This window comes from Anolis carolinensis, chromosome 1 (assembly GCF_035594765.1).
Source record: "Anolis carolinensis isolate JA03-04 chromosome 1, rAnoCar3.1.pri, whole genome shotgun sequence".
NCBI classification, from domain to species: domain Eukaryota; kingdom Metazoa; phylum Chordata; class Lepidosauria; order Squamata; family Dactyloidae; genus Anolis; species Anolis carolinensis.
Window position 1 is genome coordinate 338,849,375 of NC_085841.1, and position 24,151 is coordinate 338,873,525.

Below are 24,151 nucleotides of genomic sequence, written 5' to 3' on the forward strand. Positions count from 1 at the left end.
TTGTTTTAGAAAGACTGTCAAACCTTTTTTGTAACAACAGAATCACTGCAAGATATAAGATATACAGAATGGCATAAGAGTGTTAGGACAAACTGGATGACATTAAAAGGGTGGGTCTTAGTCCAGAAGGCTCTGTGATAAGGTCACCATAAGTTGGAAACAACTTGAAGGCACACAGCAGTAATGAACATATAATTTCTAGGATGACAAATCATAAGTCTTTATGCATATAGTACATGTTGATTGATCATATTTTTGACTTATGGGAAAGCAAAGGATCATAGCCAGTTTATTTTTTTATTTTATTTTTTGAGGAAGCTCTGGGAAGAACTAAGTTCACTTCTGATACTTTCTCCACTAATTGCATGAACTTCCAAGAAGATCTCACAACTTTAAAATGCCATCTTCATAATTCAGCTTGACTCCTCCATGAAAAAGAGGTATTCTCTTAAATCTCAGATTGATATCTGGGGTAATATGGTCACCAAAATATTTATTCAGTAATTGCAATTCCTCCACAAAGCACGGTACAGAAAGGAGGGGTGAAGAATGTATAGCTCTCCAGAGGTTGCTTTACCATAAATCCACAATTTTCCACCATTACTTATGCTGGCTGGAACAACAACTAAACCAGTGCTATTCAAAATTTGTAGTCTGTAGACCAGTCCCTGAGCCATTGCCCACTGTTTCCAGGACAGAAAGGAACCGCTGTACTCAGTGAGTGCAAACATGGTAGTATTTCCTGGCACACAGGAAAAAAAATAATTGCCAATTCTCCTCAGCTAATGAGAAGCATTGCTCTCATGGACAATTAATTTGAAAAAGCTATGGTAAAATAACATGGAAAAAGTAACTATAGCTTGAGAAAGAGCTTATTTCTGGCAGGTATGCAGCTATTCAAAATTTATCTTGCCTCTAGTTGTGTGTAACCATTGCTTTTACTCGTTTAAAGAAACTCATAATGCAACATAAGCATTAAGCATTATGAAATAAACGTTATGGTATAAAATTGATCTTGCTTTTAAACTGCTGTGGACTGCAATTGCTATAAACCCCTTTCTTTCCACAACTATGCCTGATAGCTTACTTTCTGCTAGGGAATAACTTATTGGTTTTCTTGTTTTTCATCTAGAGCAGGCACGGGCAAGCTTTTTTGCCATGGGGCCGCATTGTGGGCCCAATCGAGAGTGCCGGGCCAGGAGGGAGGGTGGCTGGGCATGCACTGGATGGGATGGACCCATTGGGGAGAGAGCCTGTGTGAGGGTGGGGTCAGAAGGGGCAGGACAGGGCCTGGATCATCCTCAGGTTGTCCTCCTGCTGCTCGCCCCATCCTTATGCCGGTAGGAAAACGAGGCATGCAGCAACTGCCTAGATTCTCCTCCCTGATCCTCCTCCCCCGACATTTGGGCTGTCTCAGCATTATGATGGCAGGAGGGTGAAACAGGCAATGGCTGAGCATGCTTCGGAGGGCTCTCAGCCTCTGCATGCCTTCCTCAGGCCATCCTCTCAGCATAAGGGCATGGCTGCTCACACCGTCCTTATGCTGGGAGGAGGGTGAGACATGCAGTGGCTGAGAGCACTCCAGAGGGCTCTCAGCTGCTGCATGCCTTAAGGATGCAGAAGGCTACTATGTCCTTATGCCAACAGGACAGGGAAAATGAGGGCCTGAGGAAAGCGGTCAGGGGACCACATACAGCTCCCAGGCCTTAGTTTGCCCATGCCTGACCTAGAGACTCCAGCCCAGTACAGAGATACAGAGATCTTCAGGGACAATGGACTGTAGAATTTTGATTGTTTTCTAGCACAAATTATTATTATTATTATTATTATTATTATTATTATTATTATTATTATTATGTTTATTTATACCCTGCTTTTTATCTCCACAAGGAGTCTCAAAGTGGCTTACATTAAAAGCATTTCAGTATATTCAAAACTAAAAACCGCAGCAGCCCCTGGCTTGATCTTTAAAACCATCTTCTTCAAAGCTCAAAGAATTGCATTGCAACAAGTTGTCAAGAGCACTGTGTGTCAGGATTGTGCACCTACGAGGTGAGGTGACAAGTCCTAGGTTTTCAACACTAGCCTCCATTTCAGTAGTCCCTCAATTGCACATGCAATACAGGGGAACTCTTACATCATGCATTCAGCACTTGTTTGTTTCCTGGCCCTGTGTGATAAGAATTAATTGCTCTGGACTCATAGGGCCAGAAACACTGGGAGTTAAAGTGGTGTGATTAACACTACAGTTAATAGAGAGTCATGCAGGTAGCTCTCCACATCCCATTAAGGGAAAACAATCTTTTGAAAACAGCAGTCTCCTGTCTTTATATTCAGGCCACACCAATTTGCAGTACCGTCAGGCTAAAGTTAAAAGGAATATTAGAAGGGGAAGGAAAGGCCACTGTAGCTGTAAGATGTCTACACAGTTTTTTAAAAATGCAGATTAATCTTAAGGTTTGGAAGAAAAATCATCAGGTTGTTGTGGTCAAATTGCCCACATTTCCCACATCAGCCCTTCCAGCCAGTAGTATGTACTGCTCACAGAAAATGATGTGTACTATCTGCTTTGAGTAATGGATTGGATAAGGACAAACATACTGAAACATAATTCAGACAAGATGATAATTATATATACCATGTTATGGTTACCAGATTCCTTGCTTCTTTTTTCATTGTCATGCTAGCTCCCGTTTTACATTTGGAAAAACTGGCCAGAATCCAAAATTGTTGTTGTTGTTTGCCATCAAATCAACTTCACTCTATGGATGAAATACCTTTGATAGTTTCAGTCAACCCTTGGTCTCTTCAGATCATAACCTGATGGGTCCTCTGGTTATAAAACCAAATATGTTTTCGTAAAAGTGGAGAAAAACCTTCCCAGAGGATCATTCCAGACATCCATTAACCAACGGCTAAGTGTTACCTTCACAAGTTATTCCTTTTGCTCCTTCCTTTTATACAAGGAAGTGATTCTTTCAGTTCTAACTTAATATCAAATTCTGATTACTTTAAAAGCAAAAGAGTAAACTTTTGATCTCTCTGCAGTCAAGATAGGGGAGGAAATGGTGCGCATCCAAAGTTTGTGGTGCTTGGCTGCTGTGATGGTCTGGATGAGAGTGAACAAATTGAAATTGAATCCAGACAAGACAGAGGTACTCCTGGTGAGTCGAAAAGCCAAACAGGTTATAGGGTTACAGCCTGTGAAGACACAGGTTCACAGCTTGGGAATCCTCCTGGACTCATAGTTCAGCCTGAAACTCCAGGTTTCAGCAGTGGCCAGGGGAGCTTTTGCACAATTAAAACTTGTGTGCCAGTTTCTCCCGTACCTTGGGAAGTCAGATTTGACCATGGTGGACCACGCTCTTGTTACATCCCGAATAGACTATTGGTAGTCAGAGTGCTCACCAGAGTGGCATACAGGGAGTATACAACTCCCTCCATTACATCAGCTCCACTGGCTGCCAGTCTGCTATCAAGCACAATTCTAAGTGCTGGCTTTAGCCTATAAAGCCCTAAATGGTTCTGGTCCAGCTTACCTGTCTGAACATATATCTATAATCCACCTCAGAGGTTACGGTTGTTCGGGAAGGCCCTTTTCTTGGTCCTACCTCCTTCACAGTGAGGAGAAGAGACAGGGCCTTCTCAGTGGTGGCTCCTCATCTATGGAATTCACTCCCCAGCAAAATTAGATTAGCCCCCCCCCTCTCCTGACCTTTAGGGGAAAAAATTAAGATGTGGCTTTGAGACCAAACCTTTGACCAGTAATGGGCAGTGCAATAAGTGACCATGAATTAATGTGATTGACAAATGGAACGGCCCTGGATTATGATTTGGATTGCGTGATTTTAACTGATGTTTTAATAATTGATGTTTAACTGCTGGATTTTAATTGCATTTATTTTATGGATTTATATATGTATGGCATTGAATTGTTGCCTGTTGCAAGGCCTCCCTGAGTCCCCTTCGGGGTGAGAAAGGCAGAGTACAAATGTGGTAAATAAATAAATAAATTGTGCATAGTGTTAAATCAAAGTTTAATATCTCACCCAAAAAGGTCCATTTTCTAAATGAAAACCCTGAAGAATGATCATGAGAAAAGCTGATGATTGTAGAAACAGTGGGGTAACAAAACCATGCCCTGCCACTGACCTATTCTTGTCCGATGAAATCTGAACTGATCATTTCGGAAAACAAACATAAGGCAATTACTGGAGAATTGATACCCTTATATACACTCTTGGCATAATGATGTCAAAACTGGCTTTGATTATTGCCTGTGGGCAGGTTCTCTGCCCAAGAAATCAATAACAACAATAAAAAAGCAAACCTTGAGCTTTCTAACATATGAGCTTTAAAGCCATGTTTGGTTCAATTGGTTTACAATAGATGCATTAGAGTAAACAATGATGAGAATTCACATTTGAAAATAAAAAGTATCTTTATGTGTTATATTCCAGATTCAGCTTCCTATAGACTGACAGGAAGAAAATCAATGAATATGAAATGTGGTACTGAAGAAGAGTTCAACAGATACCACAGACTGCTAAAAAGACAAATGAATAGATCCTAGCACAAATCAGGCTGAACTCTCACCATAAGCCAAGATGACTGAAATGAGGCTATTGTACTCATGAGATGGTGTGACTCACTGGAAAAGATTATAAAGCTGACAATGTGGAAGGCAGTAAGAAAAGAGAAAGGCTTTGCTATAGGTTCATTGATTCAGCCACAGAAACTGCAGAGCTTATAAGATCTGAAAAAGGCCATTGATTATAGGGGTTCTTGGAGGTCTCTAATTCATAGGGTTGCCTTAAGTCAAAATTGACTTGATATCAAATAACAATCACAAAGTAGTACAAGCAAGATAACAATGTATGATAATACCTTCCATCAACAACATGCAAACTGAGTGTGTCGAGCCATCTTTGCACCTTCAGACGTTAAACTAGTCTTCAGCTTGATCGGAAAATTATAGACAAAAACTTTCTGAAGTGCAAGAAAAAAATTAGTTTTTGAAGAAGTAATCTACTTAATCAACCCTCCTGGGGGAGAGGTAAAAGTCATGCCAAATAATTAAATTCTAATTTTATTCTTGGGAAAAATGTACTTTTCCCTTTTTCAGACATGCTCGAGGATGTCAAACAGGAGTCACAGGAGGCCTATTGACGTAAAGTTGCTGCAATAATGAACCAAACTGTTCACAAAAGAAATCGGCTGAGAAATGTTCCAGACTGTTAAGCATATCCCGTATATTGTCCGGGTGGATACAAATACACACCCACAAACAAAGAGAGAAAAGCATTCTCCCCAAACAACATTAGTACCAAGTGAAGTTACAGCACATTTTATGTAAGTGAAGTTCTGTTGCATAGAGATGGTACAATGTATAGGACATATATATGTTACATGGAATGCTGACTTATTATAGTTTCTCTCCACCTGTCACCCCACTTATGAGAGATACCTTTTTCATGTAATGTATATAACTGAAGAAAGACAAAGTGTAGAAGAAACGTTTTTGTAAAGAGATTTTACATTACACCAAATACCAAGTATCAAAAGAGGATTATGTTTTATGTATATTTGCTTCTGTTTTTATGATTGTATACAGCATCAAATATTTGCCTTTTGCATGTCCCTTCGGGGAGAGAGGGTGGGTTAGAAATTACTATTATTATTATCATTATTATTATCAAGAACCAACACAAAACAACAACAATTTCTACATGTTCAGAAACACAGCTAATTTAGTTAGAGGTTGGCACAGAGAAAATAAAAGTTCACTCCACAGATCATACAACTTTACTAACATCACAGGACCTCTTTCTTTGAACCAGCCAGGAATATAATTTATGCCAGTCCCTGCTATTTCTTTCATTAATTAATTAATTAATTCCCATCATATGCCACTTTCTCCTGATGTGAGATCCAAAGCAGCTCACAAAACAACAAGGTCAGCTAAAAACCTGACAATAAAAACAGAAAAACAATTAGAAGTCATCACATTAAAACATATATGTATATATTTATACACCCACACAAATATAAATTCATATACACATATTTTGAAAGCTCAATGAAAGCCTCTTTTGACCACCAGCAAAAGGAGAACAGGAGATCTGGCCCCAGTCAAACATCTGGCCTAGCCTTGCTTCTCAAAGAAGGGAATTCCATGGATTGGAAACAGACACTGAAAATGATCTCTCTTGTATCCCCACGAAACAGATCTACAACAGTGGCAGGTCCAACAGAAAGCCCTCCACTGAAGATCTTAACACTCTGACAGGGTCATATAGAGGGATGTGATCTTACAGATAAGTTGGACCCAAGCCATATAGGCTTGGGTTCATATAAGTCATTGCTAATACTTTGAATTGTGTCTAGAAAAGTAGGCAGTGAAGAGGTATCAGCAAGGAAGTTAGATGTTCTCTGTGACCGGCCCCAGTCAAACATCTGGCCACAGCATTTTGAACACATTCAAGTTTCAAAAGAGTTTCCAGAAAGGCAGCCTCATGTCGGGTATGTTTCAGTAGTCCATGTTCAAACAAATAGCTAGCTTTCTTACAACTATGCTGTTTGAGAGAACACTTTGGAGAAAAGACCCTGCTATAAATAGCATCCTAGTTCATCTTCTTTTTACTGTTTTGCCCTTCATCACAAGACTCATAATTTGATGCAAAACAGCAGATGAAGTTAAGAAATGGCTTCTGGACTACATCAAATCAAAGTGGTTTTATAACTGAACATTCCTCCATATAAAAGCTAGGTGCCAAGGAGAAGAATTTTAGCCCAATATTTACAATTAATGGGGTTGCTCAATATATTTCACTGTATGAAGCAGCGCAGCAAATGATGCTGTCTTCTCTTCCTATCCTGAATAGGTATATCATATCTAATGGCCATCAAATCAATTTGTCACACAAAGCAGGAAATTCCCCATGAACCTCTCCCCATGTCTATTAGTAAAATGACAAGCAGAAATAATAAAAGAAATAAACAGAAATTTAGCACCTTTTTCATGACATCCTAAATCATCTTCCTCTGTCTAATGATAGGACAAGTTCAGGTCTCCCCCGAAAGACTGTGTTCACAGCTAGGGAGTGCTCCTGGATTTGTCTGTCCAAATGTCAGCCTAGGTAGATGCGACATCAGGAGTGCTTACTGTCAGGAGGACCTGAAGATGGTAGTGCACATGCTGGTAACTTCAAGGTTGGGCTTCTGCAATGTGCTTTATATTGGCCTACCCATGTACCAAGTTCAAAATACAGCAGCCAGATTGGTTACAGGAACATCTAGGAGTGAGCATATTACACTTATCTTAAAGTCACTCCACTGGCTGCCAATTAGTTTCCTGGCAAAATACATGGTGTTGGTTTTCACCTTTTAAGCCCTACATGGTTTGGGTCCAGGTTACCTAAAGGTACAATCCACCCCAAACACTTAGGTCCTCTGTGGGGCAGTTACTCCAACCTGCCAGAACCCTACGGACAACCGCCACTCAGAGGACCTTTTCATCGGTTACCCCAAGACTGGGAAATGACCTGCCAGAAAAACTTCAACAGCTAAATGAGCTGTCAGAATTTTAAAACCGTCTAAGGACTTATCTCTTCCAACAGGCCTACCCATACAATCTTTAAGCATGAATTTTAAATGTGTGTCCTTAGTTTAATTTCTGTTTTGTATATTTTAATATGTATTTTATAGAGTTTTGGTGTGTAGCTTTTATAGAGGTGCATTTTAATATGTGCATTTGTCGCATTTTTGCAGTGTTTATATGTTTTAATGGTTCTGTAACCCGCCTCAAGCCATGAGGAGAGGGAGATAAGAAATAAAATAATAATAATAATTAATAATAATAATACTAATAATAATAATGATGTTGCTGCTGTTTTTTTTCCACAGAGATGCATTCAACTATACAGTTCCCCACTAATGTTTGAACATTATAGGCAAAGAATAGTTTCACAACTCATCTACTCTTTCTGTCAACTCGGTCTAGAAGATCAATACATTTTTTTAAAAAACCAAACAGCCTCCACACATCAGTTTAGAATACTAAATTGAAATAAATGGGATTAATTTTCTTTAATTCAATGTTAATGTCTTCTGTAGAGTTAGAAAATAACCCAATAGGGGATTATAATTAATATTAATTGCTAATAGTTCTCAAGACAATCCCGTGAGATTTCAGATATATGCCAAAGAAAGAAGCATATTCATGTGCAGATCTCAGAAATACTGCAGTTTTAAAAGCATTTATAAACATAGATTTGGAGGCAGATAAGCAGAATGAAAAGCAGACAACCTTGGACTCTATTTCAGATGTGTTGGAGTCTTAAAATCATAGAGTTGGAAGAGACCACGTGGGCCATCTAGTCCAACCACCTACCATGAAGGAAAAACATAAATTACCTCCAAGGAAGGAGCTTCCACCACACTCCAAAGCAGAGAGTTCCACTGTTAAACAGCTCTTACAGTCAGGAAGTTCTTCCTAATGTTCAGGTGGAATCTCCTTTCCTGTAATTTGAAGCCTTGCTCTGAGTCCTAGTTCAATTTATCTAGCTTGTACATATCCCTGAACTATATCAAATCAAGAGTGTAGTCCCTAAATTGTGAAGACATGTTTCTGAGGTAAGGGGTGACTCTTCTATCATATGCCATTGCTGTTGTGTGCCTTCAAGTCATTTCTGACATAAGGTGACCCTAAGGTATCATGCTGTTTTCCAGGACTGAAAGGTTACCCAGTGGGCTTCCATGGCCAAGTGGGAGACTGAAACCTAGTCTCCAGAGCTATAGTTAAATGCTCAAACCACCACAGTGTATATGACTTGACCTTAATATTATCACACCCACAGTGAATATGACCTGCCATTAAACTTCATGACTAAAAACCAATTAACCCATATAGTCTTACTCGAAAAACCTTTTCCACTCTTGCAATGCTCTTCCCAAAGATGGTTCCAAGCTGGTCACCAATGCCGGCTAGCAGAAAGCCAAAGAGTGGAATCCCAAAGATGGCATACAAAATACAAAAGATTTTTCCACCTTCTGTGCTCGGGGCAATGTTTCCATACCCTGTTGGGAGAAAGAGGGGGAAAGAAAGAAGTCATCATGATTTCTAAGTTCAGAAAATCCATTCAAAAGCAAAGAAGAGTGGAAAAAATATCACATATAATGAAGGAATAGAACCATAGAGAGAGAATTTGTTCTCAATTGCTCCACGGGACATCAGGTCTACCAGCAGAGGCGGTTCAACCACCAGGCCAACTAGGCAGTTGCCTGTGGCGCCATCTTGTTGGCGGCACCATCGAGGCAACTCCTGTCTCCTGAGGCCTGCCTCCGCAAGGTATTGAACTGCTTTTTCTGTTGATTTGTTGCAAAACATGATGTTTTAGTGTAAAATCTTAATGTAATTTGATGTTTAATAGGCTTTTCCTTAATCCCTCCTTATTATCAAACATTTCCCTTATCCAACGCTTTTATTTTTCAGTGATTGGTTTGGCTGGGGGTGCCAAAATTCTGTTCGCCTACACTTGAAAAATACCTAGGGCCGGCTCTGTCTACCAGACATGGGTTTTTAAGAGGTTATAGGGTTCCCTTGCATGACCTCCCAATCTTCCCACAGCCATCAAGCTCTGAGAGCTCAGTCCAACTGCTACTTTATGGTCTGTATTGCCTTCTCCCTCCCTCCTTACTAGTAAGCAGTTGCAATAGAGCCTCCCAAGGTTTGACACCTGCCAAGGAAAATGAGAAAAACACAGAAAAGCATAGATGGAGTTGTTTTCTGATATACAATCTAAACAACTGAGTGGAAAATTCCTCCTTATCGTGAAAACTTTTGCTGCTGCTTTGGAGGAATGAAATATTTGCAACCAAAAACAGCAGCAACATCTATCCAACAGAAGGCTGGAGAGAGAGCAATTTGGTCTCATAGAGCAGACCAGTTCTCACATTTATGCTTAGCAAGCATTCTGTTCCAATGCTGGGCAGCTTATTCGTGATAGGATCTGTTCCTTGGGAAGATTTGAGACCCACACTTGACCCTCAGTCACTAGAAGATTTACTGTAAGCCTTTGAAGTCTGCTTATTTGGTTGTAGGAATATGTGCTTCCTCTCCAGAACCTGTTTTAAATTTTAAGAAGTGTTTAAACTTTTATCATAGCTTTCCCACGCTGGCAAATATGCAAGAACAGCAATACTTCTCTATGAAAATCTGCATTTTACTTCAAGCAAGAGGCTGGTGCCCAGCTAGCCAGCTGAGCTGATGTTCCAGCAATTCTCAAATTCAGTCCTCAAGATATTGGGACTTCATCTCCTAGATGCACCAGCCAACACAGGCATTGATCAGGGATTTTGAAGTTCAAAATTCCATGTGGATTGTAGGTTCAGAACATAGATAAGAATTGTGTATCCTTCAGATAAACTAAGAGGCCTGCAACTACAGAATCCTTATTCAGGGTTTCACTTACAAATCCCCCAGGAAAAATGGCCTCTAGGAATTTGCTAGATGCCTTCCTGGAAGTTAACATAGAATTGTTTTGCAGGACCTAGAAAATTCCTACAGAGGATAACTCTTTCAGAATCTCAAAGTCCTCCAATGTAACTAAGGCTGGATCTACACTGCCATATTATCCAAATTATCAAATCAGATAATCAAGATTATCTACTTTGAACTGGATCATATAAATCTACACTGCCATATAATCCAGTTCAAAGCAGATAATCTGTATTTAATATGGCAGTGTAGATGGGGCCTCAAGGGCATATTGGGATGGAGGTGGGCTAATTTAATGACACTTGCTCCAATCCATTGTTTTACATAACCATGATACAGCTGGGAATGTTTCCCCCATGGACACAATGGTCTTACGACCTCATCAGATGGGGCTGATTTCAGCGGCATATTCCAGTTCTTCTCTAGTTTAACCCGAAGCCTGGCATCTCCCATCCTACAACGTTGTTGGAAATAGCAACCTTCTTATTCTAGTAATTTGTTATGTTTATAATTCAGATTGCTTACTGTATTGTATATGTGTATACTGGTATGCAGTTTTACCTTAACTCTGTGTTGTGGGAGGGACTGCAGACCATGTGATTCAGATCTAGGACTCTTCAGACCTGAGACTCCATTTTAGAGGGCAGACGCTATTAGACTCTCAGATGCCATGAGACGCTATTAGACTCTCAGACTGTACAGACTCCTTTAGAGTCTGAGAAATGCTTTAGACTTTGGACTGCTGGTTACAAGAAAGATGCCCTGTGTTACCTATTCAGAGAAACTACTTCAAATCTACTTGTTACTGCATTGATAAGCAATGTGCCTGTATGCTGAATACATGAAGTTTGAAAATAAACCAACTATGTTATTTTAACAAAGACTACTTTATACTCTTGAGACCATGATTCAAACCAAAATGTTTTAAGGGAGAAATAACACTTCTGAAACTCTGCTGTAGTTTAGTGCATTGGCATATCTCTGTTCCTAACAGATCAGAGACAATAGGTTCAATCTAATAACTGAAACCAGTTTGCCTTGCATGAATATTAGTGGATATTTACCACTAAAGAGAAGATTCATTCAAACGAGTTTTTAGCTTTTCTTCTGGAAGTCATATCTTTCCCAAAAGGTTATGTGTCCAAAAGGTCATGAATGCCTTTTCCCAAAAGGTTATGACTCCTAACAGGTCAGGCACCTCAGGATTTGCCACAATCCATGGCAATTTGGGCAGTAAATATGGTAAGACTTTTATTGTATTGTTAGATCCTAAGTCCCAGAAGCCCTAACCAGCAGTCCAAAATCTGGAGGGCCATATTATTCCAATCCCTGGTTTAGAACCCTAATGATATTCCATGCAAAATGTGGATCTTTTTAGATATCAAATAAAACTTTGAAGAGCCACAGCAATGGAAGCTCCTTTTGCACAATCAGTATGCAGGTTTTATTTTTAATTCTATATTTTGGAATTGGTGATCACCCTGTGTACCTTTTTAGCATGTAATAAGAAAATTGATGATTTTTTAAAATAACTTTGGTTGATCTGATGGAATCAGTGGGAACTATGAACAGAGTTTAGCTCCAGAAACAAAATGGTGCAAACACACCTACCAAGTGAACTTCCCATCATAAAAAGAACTTTTTGGGCTATCATTGAGACCCTCAATTTTAATAGGATTCACAGCAGTTGAGACTTTAATTATACTTCAAACCTAAAGAGCCCACAATTTCCACCATTTCTTCATGGAGCTCAGAGTTCCTTAATGGAATCTGTCGTTTGATTTGATCTGAAGCATATTTTTGTCATCTTAGCAGGGTGAAAAAGGAAAAGCCAGCAAAAAAGTTCAGCTTTGTCATTCACTTGCTGCTACAGCATGGGGTCTCTTCCAAATTGGATCCTGGTGGGAAGATGATTCACCTGGCTAATCTCATTTTCAGGTTTGGGTTATGAATAATGCTGGCCCTTTATCACATACTTCACCTAGTAATATTTCCATTTCTTTCAGTCATTTTTATGATTTTTCAAAAATTACCCAGCTTCTTAACCTTAATTGAGTCTTTTAAAGGCTTATCTTCATGCATTGCTAATTGACTTTGAAAATAAATTTGTTTTAATCAAAGCTGAAGAAAGTTACTCTTTCTGCATTACATTGTTCAAAGCCCAGATTCCGGTAATTTTAGTCCAAATAAGCAACTTTTCCAAGTTCGTTTATTTTTCTTCCAGAATATATTACCACATCTGTCACAAAGACAACTGCAGATTTCAGTTTTCCTTACTGTACAGTTGCTTCATAGTTTTTTCTTGACAACCTACTGAAGTATGTTGCTAATAGCTGAAATTACATGCTGAAATAAGCTTAAATATATTACTAAGTTTGAAAGCCAGCAGAATGTAGTACTTTGAGTGTAGTACTTAGATTCCTAAAAGGAGATCAAGGAGAGAATGCTTCTAGGTTGGTTGTGGAAGATTCTCCTTATAGCCATCTTTATAGTAGCCTTCCAAGTGCAATTGTATAGCTATTTTTATGTTATATTGTAGTATTATTGTTAGGAGCTCAGTAGTGTCCATATTTTTATTTCCAAACCTCATTTTTGGATACAGAAAATAGTAATTATCTCTTCGGCTAATTTTGCAGTTGATGGCCTAGTGGTATTGTTGATCTATGCCTTCAAGTTAACTCTGACTTATGGAGACTATCAGACAGTTTTGCTGACAATATTTACTTAGAGGGGGTTGCTAGTGCCTTCTTCTCAGACGGAGACTGTTTGACCTGCCCAGCGTCACCATGGCTGAGGAGGAACAGGTATTCTCGTCTTCTGGTATGTGAGTCCTACAAGCAAAGCTTCCAGGTTTAATTAAATGTTTAAGCTTATATTTAATATTAAATCCATTCCCTATATTACAACGACAAATAATTCATTGAATGCAGCTCAGCCCAGAAGGGGTTACTGGCAAATGAGGAGCCAATATTTGCCCATTCTTCTTTCTCCCTGAAAGTCAGGTATGTAGTTATGGGAAAAGAGGACAAAACTGTCCCATAATTTCTTCCACCACCAAATGAAAATTTCCTTCAGTTCCCACATTACTAGCAATTCAGAGAGTGAGACAATGGGGAAGAGGCAAGCTTTTTTCTGCTGATCTAGAGATTAGGACACAAAGCACTGGATTCAAATTACAGGAAAAAAGATTCCATCTAAGCATTTGGAAGGACTAATGGTAAGAGATGTCCGACAGTGGAATACACTGCCTCAAAATGTGATGGAGTCTCTTTTTCTGGAGGGTTTTAAGCAGAGGCTGGTTAGCTATCAAGGGTACTTTAATTGTGTCTTCCTGCCTGGCAAGGGGTGGACCGGGAGGGGGGGGGGTCCCTCATGATCTCTTCCACCTCTATGTCTCTAGAAGTCATGCATTTATTGGGTTTGCATCCTTGGTAACTTTGCTTGCCCCTTTTCTTTGGATGCCTATACTGTTTTTCTAAATATTCAATTGAAGCATGAAGTTACTGCAATTTAGGAACTGAAGTAAAATTTCACTGAGGGGGCAATATTCCTATTTGGGGGCAATGCCCTCATTTTGCCTCTTCTCCATAGCTATGATCATGTTGCAGCCCCTGAAAACCAGCACTAAAGGGTTGGGAGAATCCTCTGGAATAATACAGGAAATGGCATTAGGTGCTAGGGAAGATGGAATAGGTAAACATTGCCTGTCTTTCCCATTTCAATAGTAGTAACCTTTCTTGTCATGACAATGAACTTACCCAACTTCCCCAACTGATTATTTTATACCAGTCACTCTTTTTTTAATCTTGTGATTTAATCCTATTTTACCAAACTTATTATTTAATCAAGTTTTATTGTGTTTTAATTTATTTTAGTTAACTATTACAGGAGTTTTAGAATAGTGATTAGTGTCTATTTGTCTGTGTATTTTTATTTTTTGTCTTTTATTGTTGATATGGTCAGTAGACTAATCAATAAAGAGATCGATCTATCTCTGGAATAGTACAGAAGATAGCATCAGGTGCCAGGGAAGATGAAATAGGTAAAAATTACTTGTCTCTCCCATTTCAACAGTAGTAATCTCCCATGGATCAAAATGAGTTCTATAAACATTAGAAACCCTTCCATTCAACTCAAGTCCCAGCCTATTTTCAACTATTAATCCAGACTAGAATATGAATCAGTTATTTTCCTTAGTGGTTACTTATCACTTTTCCATTGGGGTCAATGAGCCCTTTACAGCTAGGACTACAACAAAATGCAGACCTATGCTTCTATTATTCTGAACATGAGTCAGGTATTTACCATATTAGTTTGTTCTATAACTATTTATCATCTAGTTTTTTTAAAAAAAAAAATCCAGCCATTCATACCAGCAGACAATTTATTCCATTAGAAGTTCAGGAAAATCAATTTAGACCAAGTCTGTTTCATTATCAATTGTGTTGCATTTTTAGTTCTTGAAAAGGAAATGTAGTTACAGAACTGGAACCACAAAAGTCAAGATCATTTTATAGCCTTCTCCATTAAAAACCATTTCATTTCAGTGGTTTGTAGGCTGGCCATAAAAATGCACATTTACAATGGAAATAAAGGCCCACATTTATAAGAATGATGCATCCAAAACAAAAACGGAACTAACCTGTTTCCCCTAAAATAAGACATCCCCAAAAAATAAGACCTAGTAGAGGTTTTGCTGAATTGCTAAATATAAGGCCTCCCCCGAAAATAAGACCTAGCAAAGTTTTTGTTTGGAAGCATGCCTGCCACCCACCAGAGCATGCAGGATTGGTAAATGTACATACCAGTTGTATATGAAAAAATGGTAGTAACAAGAAATTATTGACAGAAGTCACAGTTTGTCTGGTTTGATTATGTTAGTTTGTGATGACAACTACTGTACAGTATAGAATAAATGTTCATTGTTTTGTTCAACAATAAATGTGAATTCTTCTTCATGGAAAAATAAGACATCCCCTGAAAATAAGACCTAGCACATCTTTGGGAGTAAAAAATAATATAAGACACTGTCTTATTTTCGGGGAAACACGGTATATCCACACATGCAGTCAACCCTCCATGGATTTAGCTATCTGTGGCTTGAAAATATTCCCAAAAGCAAATCCTGATTTTGTCATTCTATATTAGGCACCGATTATACTACACTACTGTCATCATCATCATTATCACTGGCCATCACCTGTGGACGAGTATTATTGCCTTCCTAGTGTCAGGTCTTGGCGGTAGGTCCGTAGGTGACTGTAGAGGCCTATTTTTGATCAGCATGTTCTTTAACAGTCAGGACATCAATTTTCAGATGGAAGGTGGTCCCGACAAGGGTTGGCTTGGCACGCCTTCCTCTTGACACATTTCTCCCTTTTGCCCTCCATTAGTGCCTCTTTGAATTCCACAGCACTGTTAGTAACAGCTGACCTCCAGTTAAAATGCTCAAGGGCCAGGGCTTCCCAGTTCTCAGTGTCTATGCCACAGTTTTTAAGATTTGCCTTAAGCCCATCTTTAAATCTCTTTTCCTATCCACCAACATTCTCTTTTCCGTTCTTGCGTTGAGAGTATAGTAACAGCTTTGGGAGACAGTGATCGGGCATTCAGACAACATGGTCAGTCCAATGAAGTTGATGGCAGAGGATCATTGCTTCAATGCTAGTGGTCTTTGCTTCTTCCAGAATGCTAACATTTGTCCACCTGTCTTCCCAAGAGATTTACAGGATTTTTCAGAGGCAACGCTGATGGACTCATTCCAGAAGTTGAATATGATGTCTGTATATGGTCCACAGGCATATAACAGGGTTGGGAGGACAATAGCTTTATAAACAAGCATCTTGGTATCTCTATGAATGTTTTGATCCTCAAACACTCTGTTTTATTCGGAAAAATGCCGCACTCGCAGAACTCAAACTGTGTTGTATTTCAGTGTCGATTTTGTGGAGAGATGGCTGCGAAGTTAGCGGAAATGGTCAACATTTTTTAACGTTACACAATTAAGCTGTATTTCTGGCATTGTAAAGGGATTGGCTAGTGACTACTGAAAGAGCACTTTGATTTTCTCTATGTTCTGTGAGATGTTCCATGCTTTTGGTATGCTTCTGCAAAGGTGTTCAGAGTGGCTTGTAGGTCTTCTTCTGAATGAGCACAGAATACATTATCATCAGAATATTGGAGTTCTGTAACAGGCTATTGTATATAATGAGCATCCACAGATATTGGTATACAATGGAGAGCCATTGCCACACTGTGAAGACAATATTTAGCTAGATGGAGCTATGATAATGCACACAATTAGTAGAGTAACATAGCAGATATTGTTCTGGACTGTGCCTGATCGGGTTTCCCGGTTCCAGCTCCCTGAGAAATTAATTGGCACTTAGGCATATGTACACAGCCATTTACTTTCAGAAACCTAGACCTAATGTGAGGATCGCAGAGCTACCATGTTTCCCCGAAAATAAGACAGTGTCTTATATTAATTTTTGCTCCCAAAGATGTGCTAGGTCTTATTTTCAGGGGAGTTCTTATTTTTCCATGAAGAAGAATTCACATTTATTGTTGAACAACAAAAATGAACATTTATTATATACTGTACAGTAATTGTCATCACAAACCAGCATAACCAGACAAACTGTGAATCCTATCAAGAATTTATTATTACTACCATTATTTCCATGTATATGGTACATACATTTATCGATCCTGCATGCTCTGGTATTCTGTTCGATGGGCATGCTTCCAAACAAAAACTTTGCTAGGTCTTACTTTTGGGGGAGGCCTTATATTTAGCAGTTCAGCAAAACCTCTACTAGGTCTTATTTTCTGAGGATGTCTTATTTTAGGGGAAACAGGGTATGTCTGCCACTGGTTCTTATTATGTTTCTTCAAATTGACTTCCAAGATACAGTGTCCCTATCATAGAATTGTCTTGGTTAGATTTACTCAAAGGAAAATTGTCATTGCCTTCTTCTAAGGTTGAGAGACTGTGACTTGCTTAAGTGGGGCTTCAAACTCTGAGCTCTCAGAGTCCTTGTCCAACACTCAAACCATTACATCATATGACTCCTGTTAATCCCTTAAATGAAATAATCCCCTTTAGAAGAAATAATAATAATAATAATAATAATAATAATAATAATAATAATAATAATAATAACTGCCTCTACCTGCAGTCTGAGGCGGGGTACAACACCATTAAAACAAGAGATTAAACACTATTAAAGCACATACTTATAGATAAAATACAAGTTAAAACCCACTGATGAAATGCAAGCTAAAATTCACAAATTAAGGTTAGGCCTGCTGGAAGAAAGAGGTCTTAGGTTGTGTCTTAAATTTTGAAGCTGATTTAGCTGTTGGAGCTCTTCTTGCAGGTCATTTCGTAGCTGCCCCTCAGAGGACCTAAGTGTGTGGACTGTATGGAAGGTGATTCTGTAGGTAAATTGGACCCAAACCATGTAGAGCAGCGATTCTCAACCTGTGGGTCCCCAGATGTTTTGGCCTTCAACTCCCAGAAGTCCTAGCAACTGATAAACTGGGGGCCCACAGGTTGAGAACCACTGATGTAGACCTTTAAAGGTCAAAACCAAAATCAACCAAAATATGACTACAATTTCACATACATTTATACGTGATTCAGATGCTCATTCCTGTGAATTTATCATTTCTAATTATTTTAATGTGAATCTGAATCAAATGTCTTTCTTTGCAATTTGCCCTCATTTAAATTACAGCTCATAACCCAGAGGAAATTATGCTCATACAATTGTTGAACAAGGAGAGTAAGGCTGAGTTAGGATGTCTTTGTTTTCTGTCTGTTCTGTCTCATGCTCAGTACATGTGTTGATATCAATCCAGCATATACATTACTGAGCTGAGAATGCAAGGTGAAAGAGTTCCATCCTCCAGAGTAATACACTTTGCTCTTTTTTCTGAGAGCTGATAAATTGCATTTGACACTGGTTTTCAGTCTCTGCAGCGACTTTTATAATAAAAACATGCCTACAGCCAGGGATGGTTTGCAGACCAAGCAGGGGAGATCTATTCGAGAAATTCAGAAGGACATTCCCTCCTTGCTCTCTCCCCAGTCATGGGCCACCTATGTTTACAATTGTAATGCAATTACAAAAGCATGCCAATTGATACAAAACATTGTCTGCATCTACTTTAAGGGTGGGCAAATACAAAACATCTTGTCCTCCAAATGAAATGCCCTTTCCTGAGCACTCTATGTAAAATTCAAAACATATCTGGAAATTTAAAAGGAGTGGGCAAAGTGCGGTCTGTGGGATGCAAGTTGACCAAAAAGTGATTCATAACCCTTTTGGTACTAATGTTGGAAAGTGGTCCCTGGTCAAAGTGGTCCCTGGTTTAAAAAAAAAAAAAAAAAAAAGGTTGGGAACCACTGCTCAAAAAGGAACGTCTGCAAGTTTGAGCTCTCACTCCATTTCTCATGTCATTCTTGCTTTAAAATGTATTTTCCTTCAAATTCTTAATCCAAATTTTGTATCCATATTTACCTATAGTTGTGATGACAGTTCCGGCAAAGAAAAAGGCACTTCCGAGATCCCAGTGACTGCTGCTGTTGGAGGAGTCTCCTACAGGATTGACTCCTGCATTGGTAGCATTGATGACCCGCTGAAATGAAAGTGACAGTTGAATTAGCCAGGAGATAAATACAATTTGTTCTCAAAGGCAGCACATACTGGAAACTGGTCTTCACAGATGCAGAGGAAAATCCTTTTACCAGGTAAGACTTGTTGATCCACCAGCCCAGTTTTATTCAGCCTTACTACCCACATGTCCACAGGACTTGAGAAAGAGGAAGAGCATCCCCATCACTTGCAATTTGATCCCTGAAACAGAATGCATGAGGAGGTGAACTGAATAAATTCTAATTGCAAAGCAGGCATTCTCCTGCCACTAACTTGCTATCTAAAAAAGAAACAGAGCAGAATACTGATCCTAAAGAACACATTTCAGGAAGTACAAATGCAATAATGCTTACATATAATTTATATTGAAGTACTGCCGACATTTATTTATTTTTATCCAATCCTTTATCTTTGCAATGATCCTCCAAAGGTGTTTAGGGACCTCATCACATTGATGAGGGGCAGTAGAGAGATTTACCCGCCTCTGTGGCAAGTTCGCAGGCTGCAAGGCAATCCCATCTCTCCATGCCCTGCATTGTCTACAGCAATGCTTCTCCACCACATGTGGAAAGCATCACCATGTGGCTTTCCCCTGCTCTGACCCCGTTGCTGCCTACAGAACATGGGAAACTTCTCATGTTTTAGGCAGAGTGTCCTTGGACACTTGCAGCACAGTTGTGAGTATGTGTCATGTAATGGGCAGTGTGGGGTTCCATACATGAAATGTGCTTAAAGCATCCTAGGACACTTGCAAAGACCCATGCAATGAAATTGTAGGTCAAGAAAGGATAATTGGCTCAAGGTCACCAAACAGATTTTGGAGAGGATTCTTGGAGTTGCATGTAATGCTGTGAACTTTTGTAAAAAAAATATTGCAGAGTTTATTAGAGAAATGAAAAGAAAAATGGTTGTGTTTGTAGTATGTTATAAGGGATGGATCCGTTCAAGATAACCAGCATGATGTAATTGTTTAACATAGGACTGCGACTACGGAGACCAGGGTTAAGTTCTCTGCTCAGCCATGAAAACCCACTGAGTGGCCTTAGGAGAGTCACACACTTTCAGCCCCAGAAAACCTTGTAATAATTTTGCCCTTGGCAGAGGCGGTCCAACCATAAGGCGAACTAGGCACTTGCCTGTGGCGCCATCGTCCCGGGGGCGCCATCGTCCTGGGAGGAGGGCACCACAATCTGCCTCCTTCTCTTTCGGGCCTTCCGGCCGGTGCAGACCCACCTTCGCACCACGCGAGCCCACCTTTGGGGCCTTCAGAGATTGTGAGGTCTATGGGAACTTGGAAGCTAGGTATGTGGGGTTTATATATCTGTAGAAGGTCCAGGGTGGGAGAAAGAACTTTTCTTTGAAGCAGGTGTGAATGTTGTAATTAATCACCTTGATTAGCATTTAATGGCCCTGTGGCTTCAAGGCCTGGCTTCTTCTTGCCTGGGAGAATCTTTTTTTGGGAGGTGTTAGCTGTCCCTGATTGTTTACTGTCTGGATTTCTTCTGTTTTCAGAGTGTTGTTCTTTATTTATTGTCCTGATTTTAGAGGGTTTTTTTTAATACTGAGGGCTATCTGGGTTATCTAAGTCCACACTGCCCTATATCCTTGTTCAATGTTTAGTGCTAAATTCACAAATATAGTAATTCCTACATAACATTACCATGTATTGAACTGCTTTTTCTATTGATTTGTTATAAAACATGATGTTTTGGTGTTTAATTTGTAAAATCATAATGTAATTTGATGTTTAATAGGCTTTTCCTTTATCTTTCCTTATTATCCAACATTTGGATAAGGGCCCTTGGTCTGCTCTGGCCCTTGGTTTGCTATAACCCAGAAATGACTGGAAGGAATAGCAGCAGCAACAGAAAAAGAAGGGGCAATTAGTGCATGGAATAGATGAGTGTCTAGAGGTTGGCTGATTGTTTGATGAGAAATTTAAAAGGTTAGTGCGTATGTGCTGGTACAGCTGTACCAGAACCTTCTATTTTACTTTCTTGCTGCAAATGTTTGCAGCCATAGGACAGGCCACCTGTCAATCACCATTAAGTTTGGTTCCGCCCCCTGTTCAGGGCTCTGGGAGGGAAGGAGCCATTTTTAAGTTAGTCTCTCTTAGGAAGCTCAGCTGTAGGACATAAACCAGCTCGTCCCGTAAAAGGCTTCCTATTTCAAGACCACCAGGGTTCAAGAATACCAGGGATAAAGACCTCCAGGGATAAAGAATACCAGGGATAAAGACCTCCAGGGATAAAGAATACCAGGGATAAAGACCTCCAGGGATAAAGAATTCCAGGGATAAAGAATACCAGGGATATTGACCGTCCCAGGATACAGAACAGCACAGAAACATCTGAAAGCCTCAGCTGGTAGGTCCACTCAACAACCAGACGCACTTGGAGTTGGTAGTGGGTCCCAGACTAGCTAAGCCCAGATAACAGATAGCCTGGGAGGGGTTATAAGAGGGTTTTCACAGTTATTCAAAGCCTATCGCCTGTCCTGTGGGACAAGACTCCTTGAAGATTTATTATTTGTTCGTCAATAAAGACTTTGTTATTTCTTTAAAGACTTCAAGGCCATCTTTTCAGGAAAACTCCTCAACGACCCTTCTTTTAGGCCCCTGGCTTCCCGCTGGGCGTAAAGCATATGTCCTACATAACAGACAGTCAGTCACAGGCCCAGCGCGTGACAGAACATTGAAATAGGAGCTGGTGGCTTCTGCCACCCGGGAGTAAAGTAAAGGACTTGAAAAAGCTAAAGGCAGTGCATAAGGGAGCCAGTTCAGGACCATTCCAAGCCTCCATTACCTGCTATCCATGTGAATGTGTTCCTGCATTTTCGGCCATCTTGGAAGATAGCCCATGTGACCAGAAGGGAGGGGCCGGTGCATTCCTCCTTTCTTCCAAGTTTGCTACATTTGCAGCAGCCTCTGCAAAAGCAAGCCTTCCACAACAGTTTGCAACATTTTGCTCCAGCAACAGAAGCAAGCCTTTCCCGCCCTTTTTGAAGCAAGGCCTCACAGTTTGCTACATTTCCAGAGTTCCAGCTCTGCAGAAGCAAGTCCTGCACAACATTTGCTACATTCGCTCTGCAGAAGCAAGCTTTCCACAGCAAATTGCAACATTTTGTTCCAGTAGCAACAGGACTAAGTCTGTACAGTGCTTGCTACTTCATCTACCAGGTGCCTGCAAAAAGGGGTTTTGCAAACTCCTTGGGCTTGCAGGAGTTTGGTTTGCAACTGATTTATTGCTGTGTTCTTATTTCTTGATTTAAAGTAATAAGTTTTAAGTGTGCTTTTGTAACTGCATTGCCATTTTGTTTGCTTAATTTGTGATTATGGCTCATACTCTAGGCTCTGCAAAATCAGAGGGAAAAGCTTATAGTTTGAGATCTCAGGGTTCAATTCATCCTACCCAAAAGGCTTTAGACCTGCTTTTGCTAGAAGAGGCTCAGCTGACAAATAAGGCTGAAAGCGTCTGGCTTTCTATTGTTAACCTTGATGGTCAACTAGAAGGTTCTAAAGACACTAGGGAGTCTCAATGTATCAGGGCTAATCTCAAGGTTCTGATTAACAAATGGAGAGCCCTAGTGGATGGCATCACACAGGTGCTTAGCAAAATAAACAACCAGGAAGCAGATCTTAGAGCTCTACAGTTTCTAAATAGTGTTAAACATAGGGAGCTAAGTTATGCACACCTGTTTCATGTAGCTGACTTTAGCCCCTCCCCCAGAAGGGAAAGGGATGATCAAGCTTCTCCCACTCATAGTGTGAGTTCTGAGCTCCTTAGGCATTCCCTGAAGGCCTTGAGTGCTAAGAGCGGTCAGGGAAGTGCTTCTGCCCATAGCAAGCACAGCTACCTCAGCAGGAAGTCAAACAGCAGACATGACTCCACGCCAGGGTCTTCTGTTTCAAGGAGAAGCTCCTCATCGATGGCGGCCTTCTACAACAAGGAAGCCAAGCGCATGGAGCTGCAGGAAAGGATCCTTGAGGCGGAAGCTGAGGCAGCAGCAGCAGAGCTAAGCCTCAACTTCGAGCAGGCTCAAACTGAATTAGAAGCAAAGTTAAAGCTCACACGCGTCCAACAAGATGCAGCTCAGAAGAGGGTTCGTGCCAACATCCTGGCGAAGGTGCTGCAAGGAGAACTGTCTCAGGAAAACGTCAACCGTTTACCAACATCACCAACCACGCCTCTTCTGCCAGCCCACATTGGCTTCCAAGACAACAAGCTGGTGCAGGTGCCACGCAGGCAGGTCGAAGAATCCAGGGCCAGGAGCCCACAGCCACCAACTCAGGTTGCAAGGCCAATAGAAACCAGGGTTTCGCCCATACCTGAGATCACAGATGTTCCTCTGAAGGGACCTTCTAGGTTTGAGAAGAACTTCGCCTTTACCCCTGACCAAACACCCCTTCCGTTTCTTCAGATTCCTCAGTCACAGCTCGAGTCTCTGTTTAGGAACCCGAAGAAGGATTTGAGGGACAAAGGTGTGGAGAAATTCTCTGACCGGCCAGAAGATTTCCTACTTTGGAAGAAGACCTTTCAGCGTGCCATACAGAACTTAAGACTCACCTCTGAGGAGGAACTAACTCTTATGGTTGCCTGGCTTGGTCCAACATCAGCCCACCAGGTGAGAAGAATCTTCTCAGCCCTCATCGACCAACCAGAAAGAGCACTGGACACTGCATGGACAAGGCTTAACCAGCGTTATGGGTCCAGCACCCAAATTGAAGCCTCGCTGATGGACAGACTTCATAAGTTCCCGGTGCTCAAACCTAAGGACTTTGAACAGCTTTGGGACCTATCAGACTTATTGGTTGAGCTTCAGTCAGCTAAGGGAAACCCACAGCTTCCAGGGTTTGCCTGCCTGGACCAGCACTTGTCCCAAACTGCCATCACTCAAAGACTGCCCTTTTTCTTGCAGGAAAAATGGGGCAGGGAAGTCTTCAGATACAAGCAGGCTAATCATCAGGTCTACCCACCATTCACCCATCTTGTGG

At 40.4% G+C, this 24,151-nt stretch overlaps 1 protein-coding gene across 1 annotated transcript in view; it reads right to left on the minus strand.

Annotated features, from left to right (window-relative positions):
• The window catches only part of kcnk10 (potassium two pore domain channel subfamily K member 10), a 92,238-nt gene that overhangs the window by 12,201 nt on the left and 55,886 nt on the right, over window positions 1–24,151 (minus strand). Inside the window, exons 3-4 of the mRNA XM_008116437.3 lie at window positions 19,024–19,141; window positions 8,918–9,078 (exon numbers count right to left, since the gene is read on the minus strand). Of these exons, the coding sequence (XP_008114644.1) occupies window positions 8,918–9,078; window positions 19,024–19,141 (279 nt within the window). The remainder of the gene's footprint in view (window positions 1–8,917; window positions 9,079–19,023; window positions 19,142–24,151) is intronic.